The 14,673-nt window shown below is 32.0% G+C and overlaps 1 protein-coding gene across 1 annotated transcript in view; it reads left to right on the forward strand.

The window, feature by feature from the left end:
* The window catches only part of LOC103268269 (solute carrier organic anion transporter family member 1B3-like), an 80,399-nt gene extending 70,005 nt beyond the window's left edge, over positions 1-10,394 (forward strand). The window contains 2 exon segments of the mRNA XM_008065826.1: positions 10,182-10,285; positions 10,288-10,394. Of these exon segments, the coding sequence (XP_008064017.1) occupies positions 10,182-10,285; positions 10,288-10,394 (211 nt within the window).
* Positions 10,395-14,673: the final 4,279 nt, after the last annotated feature.

Here is a 14,673-nt window from a genome sequence, read left to right on the forward strand (position 1 = left end):
AATTATCAAACATTTCCAAAAGAAAAAGAATCATTAGTGGGTAAGAAACATTTAAAAAGATGCTCAAATTTATTGATGTAATAGGATTGCAGTTAAAACTTATCCAGATTTTCAACAATCAAAAATGTTGATTATGCACTGTATTGACAAAGATACATAATTCTGAGTAGAGAACATTACCTCTAGGAATTTATCATAAGATAGCTGTTCTCCAAATTGTATAAAATGGCACATATATGAGATTATACACATGTCTTGCAGCATTGTTTATAATAGCAAAATATTGGAAACAGCCTAAATGTCTCTCAGTAAGGGACCAATTAAAGAAATAATGGTACCTACAGGCAAAGAAATATTCCAAAGTTTTTTAAAAAAGGAAAATGCTGTTTACTTACTAATGTGGAAGCCTCTTCAAGACATATTGTTATGTGAAAAAAAGTACAAGGAATATGTCTGGAGCATGCTATCATTTATATGAAAGCGGAGAAAGTTTCTAAATTTGGGATATATCTCTGGTGAAAACTTTCTGGATCAGATTTACTAAAAATATTTTCTTGTATTTAATGTGTAAATTCATTATCTAATATCCTCAGTAGATAATGATCCAGCTTCTTCTGGAATCATCCCAGGGATGTGAAATTCACTACCTCATAGATATTCTCTTAACATTAAAAAAAAAAAAAATTTCAGTTATAAAACTTAATTAGAAAAATTATTAGAAAACATCACAAAAATGGTAAAGATTTTCCAAGAATAAAAGTATAGGAAGGAAATACATAGGAAAATTTAATGCATTTGTCTTTAAAAATTGATTTTAAGAATATGTTTATTTTTTTTAATTATTATTTATTATAGAGATGTGGGGTACAATTCAGGGTTAGGTATATAAACATTGATCATGTAGGTACCCTTGTTGATGAGGTATGCCCCTCACCCCCCTAGCAGTTTCTCTCAACTGTCAATCCCACCCCCCTCCTTTGACAGTTTTCTACTACTGCCAATCGCTTTCTTATAGCATTATAATTGTTCAAGGTCATCTTATGAGTAAGAACATATGGAACTCATTTCTTTGTTTCTGTGATAAATCACTGAGTATGATCGACTCCAAATCCATTCAAGTTGCTGCTAAGTCCATATATCTTTCCTTCTTTATGACTGCATAATATCCCATTGTGTATATGTACCACAAGAATATGTTTATTTTTCACTGAAATTCTCATTTCCAGGACACCTGGCAAGGTATTCATAATTTTCCCAAAGCAATAAACACCAGTCATGAACATATTTTGAGATGGTTTATTTTGGTTTGTGTATAAATAGACCTCTAAAATTATTTTAATTATTTTTCCTACCTTGAAATTTTAGGTAAAATTAAAATAAAATTTAAAATTTTTGTTATGTTAAATCTATTTATTAACTAATTCCTCTGGAGGAACAAACGTTATGGTATCCAATTTTCAAACACACAAACACACACACACACACACACACACACACACACACACACGTACGTTATTCTTACGTACTTTAAGTTATGCTCAACCCCACAAGACATTATTATTAAGGTTTAAAGATACAATCAGTGTATTTCCCAACCTATCTACCAAAAATGTGCATTTTTCATTCCTTCTTGTATTTCGGATTCCATCTGGGGTCACCTCCCTTCTGATTGAAGTAGAATTTTTTAAATGTCTTTTAATGAGATTTTTAGTTGCAAATTTTTAGTTTTATTTTTTCTGTAAATATATTTACAGAAATATCTTTCTGTAAATATGAAAGACACATTTTCAGGGTATCGAATCTAAATTGACAGTTATTTTCTCTTGGCACATGGAAGATATTTTATTGTCTTCTAATTCCATTTGTGTTGTTGGTAAGTTAATTGCTGTTTCTCACTCCTTTAAGGTAACCTATTGTCTCTTTTTAGATTCTATACTACCTTCCCTTTTTGTTTGGTATCTAACACTTTCACAAAGAAGTACCTAGATGTGGCTATATTTTTATTTATCCTACTTCAGAATCAGGCAGGATTCTCAAGTGAACTTATAAAACATGTGGATTAGTGTCTGTGATATTTTTTAAAAAATGACTCCCCCGTATGACAATGCCTTAATCCCTGGAACCTGTAAATATGCTATGTTAAGGTTGCAGATGGAATAAATTTGCTAGTTAGCTGACTTCAATATATGCTGGAGTCCAGCTCCCGCAAAGTCCAAGGTACCCCAAAAGTGGAGATGGCATAGGCTATTGTACGAAAGAGAGAAAGAGAGAGAGAGACCGGATACCTGTTATGAGAATGCAGATGCCATTTTATTGCGAGTAGTTGCGAGCTTATATTTCTCTCTACAAGGGAAATAATCTTTGCAAGTTGCTGCTACAGAGCAAGTTAAAATCATTACAAAACAAATCACTTACAACAAATTACATGGATTTTTTGTAATGTTAAAACGATGCTTAAGTTTAAGTATTCTACTCCATGCTTGGTCAATGTTCTCTCTAAGGGCGGAGACTATTTCCACCCAAAACAACATAATCCCAACACAATAATGTTACCCTGTAAAAAACAGTTCCCGCAACCCGTTAATATAAAATCTTAAAATTATAAAATTATAAAGCTTCTCATTAAACAACTTCACTTAAAACAAAACTTATATCCCAAATTAACTAATATATATTACAATCTTTCTAACAAATTTAACTCTTTATAAACTTAACTTCTTATATTCAAATTATCCGGAAACAGGTTTTTCCATAATAAAGTCTCTGGGGCCAGAACAACAGTTTCTGGCCCAGGGTTTTGGAGCAGTTCGTATGTAGAATATTTCCATCTGGCGGAAGAATGTGCACCTGGAAAGTCTCTAGAAGTGCCTGGCAGATGTTTCTTTTCTCATGGACAAGGAGTTTCTTTTTGAAAACTCTCTGGTCTTTCAAGCCCCTTGGTAGTTTTTTCTTATTTGAATTCCTTTATTGTTTTCCTATCTGGAACATCCTATCTCTAAGGAAAAAACAGCTTAGAGGAAACTTCTAGTGATGTTATTAAGGCTTCAAGGTAGTTTCGGTTGTTAGATAAAACCTGTTTTACTCACTTAAAATTTACATCTAAACCCTTTAACTTTTTATATACTATAACTTTAATATGTATCTCAAAACAAACTTATAAATCACCTACATATACCTTAATATAAACTTTCACTACACTTAAATCTTGTGCCTTGTATTCAAACATCATAACTACAAAAACAAGTAAAAATATTCAAAACAATTCTTTACCTAAACAAAATCAGAAACCTCTTTTTACCAGGTATTAGTCACAAATCCTAACCCTAAAAACAAGATCTGTAACCCACAACCAAGTGAAAGAAAGCCCTTTAAACATGCCTCAGAGTCATCACATGTGCAAAAAGGGACGGGTTAAACAACGTAGTGGAAAGATGGACAATGAGTTTCCAGTAGCCTGTGGCCTGGGGTCACCAGAACCCTGTCATTCTGGAGGGCCTCCAAGGCTGGCTCCCAATAAATATAGGAATATTATTTGATTTGGCCCAATGTAACAACAAGGATTTTTTTTTTAATGAAAAATTGTAGTAGAGGAGGAAGTCAAACTTCATATTCGTTGAGTTTGAAGATGGAGGAAAGGGGCTAGGATCCAAGGAATGTAGGTAGGCTCTGTAAGTGGGAAAAGACAAAGAAACAGATCCCTTTTTAATTGTATCTATCTGTATATTTATTTCAGCATTCCTGATTGCATAAGCATGTGTATGTTATTTGAATTCTTCTTGGAAAGATTCTAACGTCTTACTGGTTCCTTCATTATTTATTTATTTATATTATTTTTCTTATACATTCTACACTTTCTTTTTTATTATTTTTATTATTTTTTATTTTAAAAATGTGGGGTACAATTAAGGATCCCTTACTAGAGTTTCTAGAAAGGAATGTAGCCCTGCTAACACCTTGATTTTAGCTAAGTGTTAGGTTTCTGTCTTCTAAGACATGCTTGAGACTTAGCTTGTACACTCTCATTCATAAAGTTTGCACCATTCCAGGCAGATGGAAATAACCATCGCTTTTAGAAATGTCTTATAACACTGCAGCTCACTTATGACCCTTCTCAATTTCCTTTTGGTCATTTGTGTTCATTGCTGGATTGTCTAATGTGGAATTTTAAACAAGAATGGAGCATTCACCAATGAATACACAAAAAGTGAAATGGTTATTTTATTATTTTTAGTAAGTTTTTATTTTTTTTTAGAATAGTTTTAGGTTTATAGTAAAGTTGAGGAGAAAGCACAGAGAGTTTTCACTTACCACCCGCACTCACATATGCAAAGACTGACACACTATTAATATCTTTTATCAGGTTAGTACATTTGCTACAAATGATAACACCTACAATAACACATTTTGCCTATAGTGTACATTAGGGTTCACTCTGGGTGTTGCACATTCTATGGGTTTGGACAAATGTATAATGATATTTGTCCACCATTACAGTTATCATACAAAGTAGTTTCTCTGTTCTAAATATCCTCTGTGCTTTGCCCATTGGTTCCTCCCTCCCCTCTAACAACTCAAAATCACTGATCTTTTTACCATTTCCAAGTCATATAGTTGAAATTATACAGTATATAGCCTTTTCAAGCATGCATCCTTAACTTAATTAAGTTAGCAAGATGCATTCAAGTTTTCTCCAGATTTTTGTTATTGTTGTTGTTTTGCTTAACAGCTCAGTTCTTTTTAACACTGAAAAATATTCCAATGTCCGGATGTACCGCTGTTTATTTGTATATTCATCTACTGAAGGGTATCTTGATTGTCTCCAAGTTTTGGCAATTTAAGTTGCTGTAAACACCTAAGTGCAGGTTTTTGTGTAGATGTAAGATTAAACTTTTAGGGACAAATAGCAAGGAGTGCAATTACTGGATCATATGGCAAAATATGTTTAGTTTAGTGTAGTTAAGAAACTATCAAACTGGCTCAAAAATGACTGTGTCATTTCGCATTCCTACTAAAAATGAATGAGAGTTCCTGTTGCTCCACATCCTTATCAATATTTGGTATCGTCACTGTTCTGGATTTTGGTCATTCTAATAGGTGTGTGTACTTTAGTGTTATTTTAATTTGCATTTTCTTGATTACATAAGATGTAGAACATATTCTCATATGCTTGTTCTCTGTATATTTTCTTTGGAGATGTGTCAGCTAGTTTAGATCATTTTTTAAAAAATAGATTTGTTTTCTTATTTTCTTTCTGTTTTCTTATTGTTGAGTGTTGAGAGTTCTTTGTATATTTTAGAAAAATATACTTTTCCAAATATGTCTTTTTCAAATATTTTCTCCGAGTCTGTGGCTTCTCTTTTCTTTCTCTTGACAGTATCTCTCTCAGCACAGAAGTTTTTAATTTTAATGAAATCCTGCTTATCAATTATGTCTTTCATGGGTTATTCCTTTGTGTTGCATCTAAAAAATCATAACTAAACCATAGGCCTAAGTCATCTAGATTTTCTTCTGTGTTATCTTCTAGGAATTTTATGGTTTTGCATTTTACATTTTGATGTCTAGATGTTCCAGCAGCATTTGATAAAAAGACCACTTTTCTCCGTTGTATTGCTTTTGTTCTTTATGAAGGAGCAGTAGACTATATTTAAGTATATCTATTTCTGAGCTGCCTGTTCTTTTCCATTCATATATTTGTCCATTATTTTACCAAAATTACATTGTCTTGATCACTGTATCTTTATAGTAAAACTAGAAGTCAGGTAGTGCCAAGTCTATATTTTGTTCTTCTGTTTAAGTATTGTCTTTGGTAGTCTGGGTCTTTTGGCCCTTCACATAAACTATAGACTTAGTTTACTAATATCCATGTAACAGCTTACTGAAAATTTGATTGGGATTGCCTTGAATCTATAGATAAAGTTGGGAAGAACAGACATCTTGACAACATTGAGCCTTCCTATGCTATACATAAATATGGATCATCTCTTCATTTTTTAATTATTTGATTTATCAGTTTTTTGTAGTTTTCTGAATAGAGTTCTTATGCATTTTTTATTAGATTTATATCCAAGTATTTCCTTTCTTGGGGTGCCAATGTAAGTGATGACATTTTTAGAATTTCAAATTCAGCTTGTTCTTTGCTAATATATGGGACGTTTGACTTTGATATATTAATCTTGTATCCTGCAACTTTGCTGTAATCACTTACAAGTTTTGGGAGTGTTTTCATCTATTATTTTAGACTTTCTACATAGATAATTATATCATTTGCAAATAAAAACTGTTTTAGTTCTTATTTCCCTGCTTATATTTTATTTCCTTCCCTTTTAAAAAAAATAATTGCATTAGCTAAGACTTCCAGTTCCATGTTGAAAAACAGTGATGAGAAGAGGCATCCGTGTCTTGTTGAGGACTTTTGTTGGAAAGCTCTGAGTTCCTCATCATTAAGTTGGAAGTTAGGGGTTGATTTTTCACAGATTTTAAAAATCAAGCTGAATAATTTCTCCACTATTTATAATTTAATGACACTTTCTTTTTCTTTTTTGAAATCATGAATGGGTGCTTGATTTGGCCAAATATATTTTCTGTATTAATGATGTGATCGTGCTACTTTTTTTCTTCTGTAGCCAGTTGATGTAGGAATTACATACTTTTAAATGTTGAATCAACCTTGAAAACCTGAGATAAATCCCCACTTTGTTGTGGTGTATAATTTTTACATACATAGATTTGATTTGTTATTTTTGATAATTTTTGCATCTATGTTCATGAGAGATATTGTTATGTAGTTTTCTTGCAATATCTTTATCTAATTTTGGTATTAGGGCAAAGCTAGCCTCACAGAATGAGATAGGATGTATAACTGCTGCTTTTATCCACAAAAAAAAGATTGTAAAGTTTTGGTATAATTTCTTTCTTAAGGATTTGATAGAACTCACCAATAAACTCATCTTGGTTTAGTGATTTCTGTTTTAGAAGTGTATTATTAATTCATTTGTTTAATAGTTATAGGCCTATTCAAATTGTCTATTTCTTCTCATGTGTATTTGGGTAGATTGTATTTTTCAAGGAATCTATCCATTTCATCCAATTTATAAAAATTGTGAGTATAGTGTTGTTCATAGTATGCCTTTTTTCTAATAAAAATTTTATCTTTTTTTATTTTCGGGATTAGATACCAAAGTGGTCAACATACAGGTGAAATTTGGACCTCCCAGTGGTCCAAATTACTTTTTTTAGTTTTTATTTTAAAGATGTAGGATATTATTCAGAATTAGGTAGATTAGGTAGTAGTCACCATACCTGTAAAATTCGGGCCTCCTTTTGGTCCCCACTTCACCTGGTTTGAGATCAGGTATCCTTACTGATGAGGTGTGCCCCTCCTCCTTCCTCTGGCCGTATCCTGCTACTGCCAATCCCTTTCTTCACTATTATGATTAATGTTCAGGGTCCGCTTGTGAGTGACAACATGTGGTACTAGGTTCTTTGCTTCTGTGATAGATCAGTGAGTATTATAGACTAAATCCATCCAAGTTTCTGTGATGTCCACAATTTTTCCTTCTTTATGGCTGCATAATATTCTATTGCGCATATGTACCACAGTTTTTGTATCTTTTAGTAGAATGATTTTAGTTCCTCTGGGTATATCCCCAGAAGGGAGATTGCTGGATCATATGGAAAGTTGATTTTTAGATCTTTTTGGAATTGTCACACTGTTTTCCACAGAGGTTGTACTACTTTACACCCTCACCAACAGTGTAGAAGTGTTTCTTTTTCTCCACGTTTGCCAGCATCTGTTGTTTTTTGAGCTATTAATGATGGCCATCCTGACTGGAGTTAGATGGCATCTCAGTGTGGTTTTGATTTGCATTTGTTTGATGATTAGTGGGACTGAGCATTTTTTCATGTGTCTGCTGGCTGCTCCTATGTCTTCTTTTGAGAAATGTCTATTTGTATATTTTGCCCACTTTTTAATGGGGCTGTCTGTTTTTTCTCCCCCTTTCAGCACACTTGAGTTCTTTGTAGATCCTGGATGTCAGACGTTTGTCAGATATACACTTGGCAGATATTTGTTCCCGTTGTGGGCTGTCTCGCCACTCTCTCAATGGCTTTTTTTGCTTTGCAGAAGCTTGTCAGTTTGATGAGGTTCCATTTGTCAATCTTGTTTCTTGTAGACTGCACATTATTTGGTTCTTTTCTTATATCCACTAATAATCTCAGTCTTATTAGTAGTGCATTTAGACAATTGACATCATAAGTGTTTACTGATATGAATGGATTAATATTGGCCACATTTGTTACTGTTTTCTATTTGTTGCCCTTGTTCTCTGATTCCATTTTTTCTTTCACTCATTTTCTCCCTGTTGTGGTTTTAAGTAATTTTTGAGTAATTTACATGATTCTATTTTCTCTTGTTTTAACTTCTTAGTTGTACTTTAAAAACATATCTTAGTGGTTACCCTAAGAATGTGCAGTATGCATTTACAACTAATTCAAGTTCACTTTCAAATAACACTATACCATTTCACAGGTTGTATGAGTACTTTATAATTGCAAAATAACACTAGTTCTTTATTTCCGTTCCTTACATCATTACTGTCATTCATTTTACTTACACATAAACATGTGAATAAGCATGTATATTGTATATAATCAAACACATTGCTGCCATTATTTTGAACAAACTGCTATCTGTTAGATCAATTTGGAATTTTAAAAAAGATTTTACCTGAAGTTATTTTTTCCTTGATAACCTTCGTTTCTTTATGTATATTCAAGTTTCTGACCTATGTTATTCTTCTTCTATCTAAACTTCCTCTTTTAACATTTCTTGCAAGGCAGATGTACTGACAAAACATACCCTTAATTTTTGTTTATCTGAAGAAATTTTTATTTCTACTAAATTTTGAAAGATAATTTCACAGGGTACAGAATTTCAGAGTTTTTCTTCTCTTAACACAAATTATTTTACTCCATTCTTTTTTGCTTTCCTGTTTTCTGAATAAAAGTCTAATATAATTTGTTGACTTCTCTATAGACAAGGTCTGCTTTTCCTTCTGGTTTCTTTTAGATTTTCCTGTAATTTGAGATTAATATATCTACATGTAGTTTTTCTGGCATTTATCCTTCTTGGTGATCTCTAAACATTTTGTGGAAAAAAATTTCAGTTTTTTTTTTGTTTCAAATATTTATTTTGTTTCTCTTTCTTCTTCTTCTAATATTCTAATATTTCCATTACAAACACTTATATAGTTCTAAAGTTCTTGAATAGTCTGGTGTTTTTTGTTTGTTTGTTTGTTTTTTAGTCTTATTTTCCTTTGCTTTTCAGTTTTGGAGGTTTCTACTGAGATAGCCTCAAACTTAGGAGATCTTTCCACAACTGTGTTCTATCTACTTATTTAATGTCCATCAAAGGCATTCTTCATTATTTTTATTTTTGATCTTTCACATTTCTCTTTGCTTCTCAGAATCTTTATCTCTCTGCTAACATTGCCTGTCTTCTTTGTCTATTAGAGTCCTTAGCGTACTAATAATAGTTGTTTAAAATTCCCATTTTGGTAATTCCAATCTGGCATCTCTGGGTCTGCTTGTAAGACTTGCTCATTCTCTTCAAATTGTGTTTTTGCCTTTTAGTATTACTTGTGTGTGTGTGTGTGTGTGTGTGTGTGTGTGTGTGTGTGTGTGTGTGTGTTGTTTTTCCTTTACAGCCAGGCAGAATGTGTTAGGTAAAAGGAACCTCTGCAAATAAGCCTTTAGAAATGTGTTGTAAGGTGCTGGACAAGAAGTGATGTTCTATAGTCCCATGATTATGTCCCAGTCTTGTAGTGAACCTCTACCTCTGGATTGCAAACTTAAAGCATGCTTCTAGGCTTTCATCTCCAACCCCTTAGTGGGACAGGATAACTTGAAGGGGCTGGAGTTGTGTATTTTCCTCCCTCCACAGAAAAAGATAGAGACAACTGGAGCTTAGCTTTAGTGGCCTCATAATCCTTTAAAATTAATATAAACTACTTCTTCCCCAGTGGAAAAAAATTACTAAAATTGTTATATTAATTTATATTATATATTAATATTTCTATGTATGATTTCAATTTTTTTCTTTAGGTTTTGTATGCTGAAGAAAAACATGGTAAATTATTCTCACAATTTAAAATGATACTCTCTCTTTTGTTCTTTTTTCACAGAAAGTTCTACTTGAGCTTGACTATAGCTTTAAGAGTCCCAGTAGTTGCTTTATATATTTTGTTAATTTACAACATGAAGAAAATATATCAAAGAAAAGATACCAACCATCAAAAATTGGAAGAAAAGTTAGGGATGAAGCAAATTTAGAATCTTTAAATAACAATGGACATTTTGGACCCTCTGCTGGAACAGACAGTGAAACATGTAATTAAGGGGAGAAAAAGAACACTTTGGCTCTACTTCTAACCAACGTTGTATTAATGTTCTTTTTGAGCAGTTCTCAGTCCTTTCCCTGAGAACTCTCACATCCTTTACTTATAATGGAGCAATGAATAAGTCTATGAATTTATAATGAACTAAACTACAAATAAAAAATGGAGTACTTATTGTTAACGTATAGCTATTCATTTTTGGTTAAGATTGGAATATATGATCTATACAGATTTAAAGCAAAAACATGGTTTTTATTAACAAAAGAAAAAGTATTTGCTTAGGTAATATTGACTCTTTATAAGGCCAATAACTAGATTATAGGTAAAGATTTTTTTTTTTTAAAGAAAAGTTAATAGCCTAATAAAGGAGCAAAGCCTGAAACTTCTTTAGAAAACAGGTTTAGGCTATATGATCCAGGCCTGAAATCTATCTAGAATGTATGCTATCTTGATATCTGTTACTCATATTAAATTATGTATTTAACAAACTTTATCCATTTATAATTTGAAACATTGTTTAACTAGCAACCCTGATGCATTTTTGTACAACTTCCAATTAAAATACTACTGAAAAACTATAGAAAAATATTTGCAAGCTTTGATTCTTAACCAACACATTAAAGTTTGTGTTAAGTTTCCATTAAACCCATGAAAATAGATTAAGAAAAACTGACTTTGACTTGAGGAAGCAAAACCCACTTAATATATGTGTCTTTGTTCCATATGTTTGTTTTCTGGGAGCAGCAATCTGTGACATATAATACATCAGCTGTCATTCTACAGTATTCTTTTGTTGTTGTTTTTGCTTGTTTTTGGTGCATGGTAGCATATTTTCTGCAGCTCTAAAAGCAGAACAAAAATAGAGAATAAGAACAAATACTTAAAGATTGCATTTTCTATTGGCAACGGCTCTGTTACAATGAATGCTAGAGGTTGTAGTTTTTATTATCAATTGGATAAAATATTTTTTGCTTTAGAATCAACCTCAAACATTTTTAAAAAGAAATATAATCATACACCTACTCCAGATATTCTGAATAAAAAATATTTATAATACAACTTGGACATCTTTTTAAAAATCCCACATGTGATACTAGGACTCCTTGATAGATAGAAATACATAGTATAGTAAAAGGCATACCGGGGTACAGCAAAGTCACACAGCATAAATATTACTAGAATAAAGAAACTGACCTAAAAAATTATATACACTAATCTGTTCTCAGGATGTAGACCTGAGAAAAGTTTAATTAATCATGAAAATATAATTTTGAGGAAAACAACCCACAGGCTAGGCTAGTAGGTGTCATATAGCAAATATAGTGGGAAAAAAGATATAATTATACATGTTTATGGGATACAATGTGATGCATCAATGCATGTATACATGGCGTAATGTTCAAATCATAATAATCAGAATTTGAGAATATCCCCCACCTTAAACATTTACTAATTTGTTATTGTGAGAACATTCAAAATCTTCTCTTCTAGCTTTTTGAAATATTCGATGCAGTACTTTTATCTATAGTCACCCTCCCGTATAGTAGGTACCAGAACACGTTCCTCCTAACTGTAACATTGTACTCATTGAGCTTCCTCTCTTCATCCCTTCCACCCCCATTTTCCCCAATCTTTGCAAACCACTATTCTACTCTTGACTTCTAAGAGATCAACTGTTTTAGATTACACGTATGAGTGAGATTATGTAGTATGTGTCTTTCTGTACCTGGCTTTTTTCATTTAACAAAATGTTCTCCAGGCTCATCTATGTTGTCACAAGTAATAGGATTTAATTCTCTTTTTTTGGCTGAATGATATTCCATTGTGTATATATATCACCTTTCCTCTATATTTTGTTACTGTTGTTGATGGGTATCTAAGTAGATTCAATATTTTAGCTGTTATGAATAGTGCTGCAGTAAACATGGGAGCGCAGAATGATTCTTCAACATAATGGTTTTATTAACTTTGGGTGTATTTCTAGTAGTGGGATTGCTGTATCATATAATAGATCTATTGTTAATTTTTGGAGGAAAGTCCATATTGTTGGTTTTTTTAAAATAATGTCTGTTCTAATTTGCATTCTCACCATCAGCGTATAAGAGTTTCCCTTTCTCCACATCCTCAACAGCATCTGCTATTGTTGTCTTTTTGATGATAACCATTCTAACTGGGACGAGGAGGTAGTATCTCATTGTGGTTTTCATGCGCATGGTTAGTGATGTTGAAAATTTCTCATATACCTGTTGAGTATCTGTATGTCTTCTTTCGAGAAATACTTATTCCGGTGTTTAACCAACTTTTAAATTGGATTATTTGTTATTTTGCAGTTGAGCCATTTGAGTTCCTTGTATATGCTTGATATTATCTCCTTATCAGATGTGTAATCTGGAAATATTTTCTCCCATTCTGTAGATTGTCTCTTAATTCTATATATTTTTCCTTAACTGTACAGAAGCTTTTTCAGTTTGATGTAATCTCATTTGTTTATTTTTGTTTTTGCTACCCATGTTTTTGATGCCTTGTTTAATAAATCTTTGCCTAGTCCAAAGTTATGCTGCATTTCATCTGTTTTGTTTTAGTAGTTTCATATCTGACATTTAGAAATTTTACCCATATTGAGTTGATTTTTGCATAGAGCAAAAGGTGGGAGCCTAGTTTTATTCTTCTGCATATGGATATCCAGTTTTCCCAGATCATTATTTGGAGTTAAAAAAAAAAAGTTTGAGATTTGTTTTGTGTCTTAACATATGGTCTATCTTGGGAAATGTCTCATGTATGGATGAAAATAAAGGGCATGCTATAGGTGTTGGGTGAAATGTTTTATAAATGCCTGTTAGGTTCTTTTGGACAATAGTGCAATTTAAATCTAATGTTTCTTTGTTGATTTTCTATCTAAATTATCTGTCCAATGTTAAAAGATATATAAAGATATAGATAATGCCAAATATATAAAGTGCCTGCTTCACATATATAGCTGTACAGTGTAGGTGCCTGTATATTTATAATTGCAATATTTTTTGCTGATTTGGCCCCTTTGCTACTATTTAATGTAACAGTCATAACTGTAGCAAAGAAGTCATCCTTATCTTTGCTTCTATTATTCCCTCAGTGAGGACTGGATTTTTAAATTTCTTTTCATGAATCTTAAATCATCATCTCCCACCAAGACCTGCATTAGAAGTTTGTGCAAAAAACTCTGTTTACTTAAAGACTCACCATATATCCATAGTACTTGAAATTACCTAGCACTTTTGTTTGTTGTTCTATAATCATTTCATTGATCTTTTCTTTTTTAATTGTTAGTCTCAGTTTCATTTAGTTCACTCTAATCTTTGTTATTTCTTTTCTTCTGCTAGCTCTGGGTTTAGTTTGCTCTTATTTTTCTAGTTGCTTGAGGTGCAATATTTGAGATTGAAATTGATTGTTCATTTGAGATCTTTCTCTCTTTTTTTTATATAGGCATTAAATTCTACCAACTATTCTCTTAGTGCTGCCTTTGCTGTATCCCAGCGTGTTTTGGATACTGTGTCTATATTATCATTGGTTTCAAGAAATGTTTTAATTTCTGCCTAAGTCATTAACACACTATCATTCAGAAGTAGATTATTTTTTATAAACTTTCACAGTTTTGAAGGTTCCTTTTGGTATTGATTTCTAGTTTTATTCCATTGTATTCAAGAAGATACTTTATATTATTTTGATTTTTTTAATGTCCTGAGACCTGCCTTGTGGCCTAGAATATGGTAAATTTTAGAGAACGTTCCATGCACATTTCAGAAGAATGTATATTTTATGGTTGTAGGGTAGAAGATTCTGTAAATGTCTGTTAGGTTCGTTTGGTCTAAAGTTCAATTTAAGTTCAGAATTTCTTTGTTGATTTTCTGTCTTAATAATCTGCCTAGTGCTGTCAGTGGAATGTTGGAGTCTACTTCACTTTTGGTGTCTTTTGCTTTTCTTAGGTCTAGTAACTAACATTTGTTAAATTAATCTGGTTACTAAGTGTTGGGTGTATGTGTGTGTGTGTGTGTGTGTACATATATATATATATATATATATTTGTTATATATTCTTGTTGAATTTATTTCTTTATCATTATATAATGACTTTTGATTTTTTTTTCAGTTGTTACTTTAAATTTCATATCTGACATAAGGTTAGTTACTCCTGTTCACTTCCAGAGTATATCTTTTAAGTGGAGTCCACTTACATTCAAGGTTATAGATATGTGAAGTTTTGTTCCTGTCATACTGTTAATTGTTACATAGTTGTTTGGTAA

The sequence above is a fragment of the Carlito syrichta genome, unplaced genomic scaffold, assembly GCF_000164805.1.
Source record: "Carlito syrichta isolate Samal-C Ts95f unplaced genomic scaffold, Tarsius_syrichta-2.0.1 Scaffold308809, whole genome shotgun sequence".
Taxonomy (NCBI): Eukaryota; Metazoa; Chordata; class Mammalia; order Primates; family Tarsiidae; genus Carlito; species Carlito syrichta.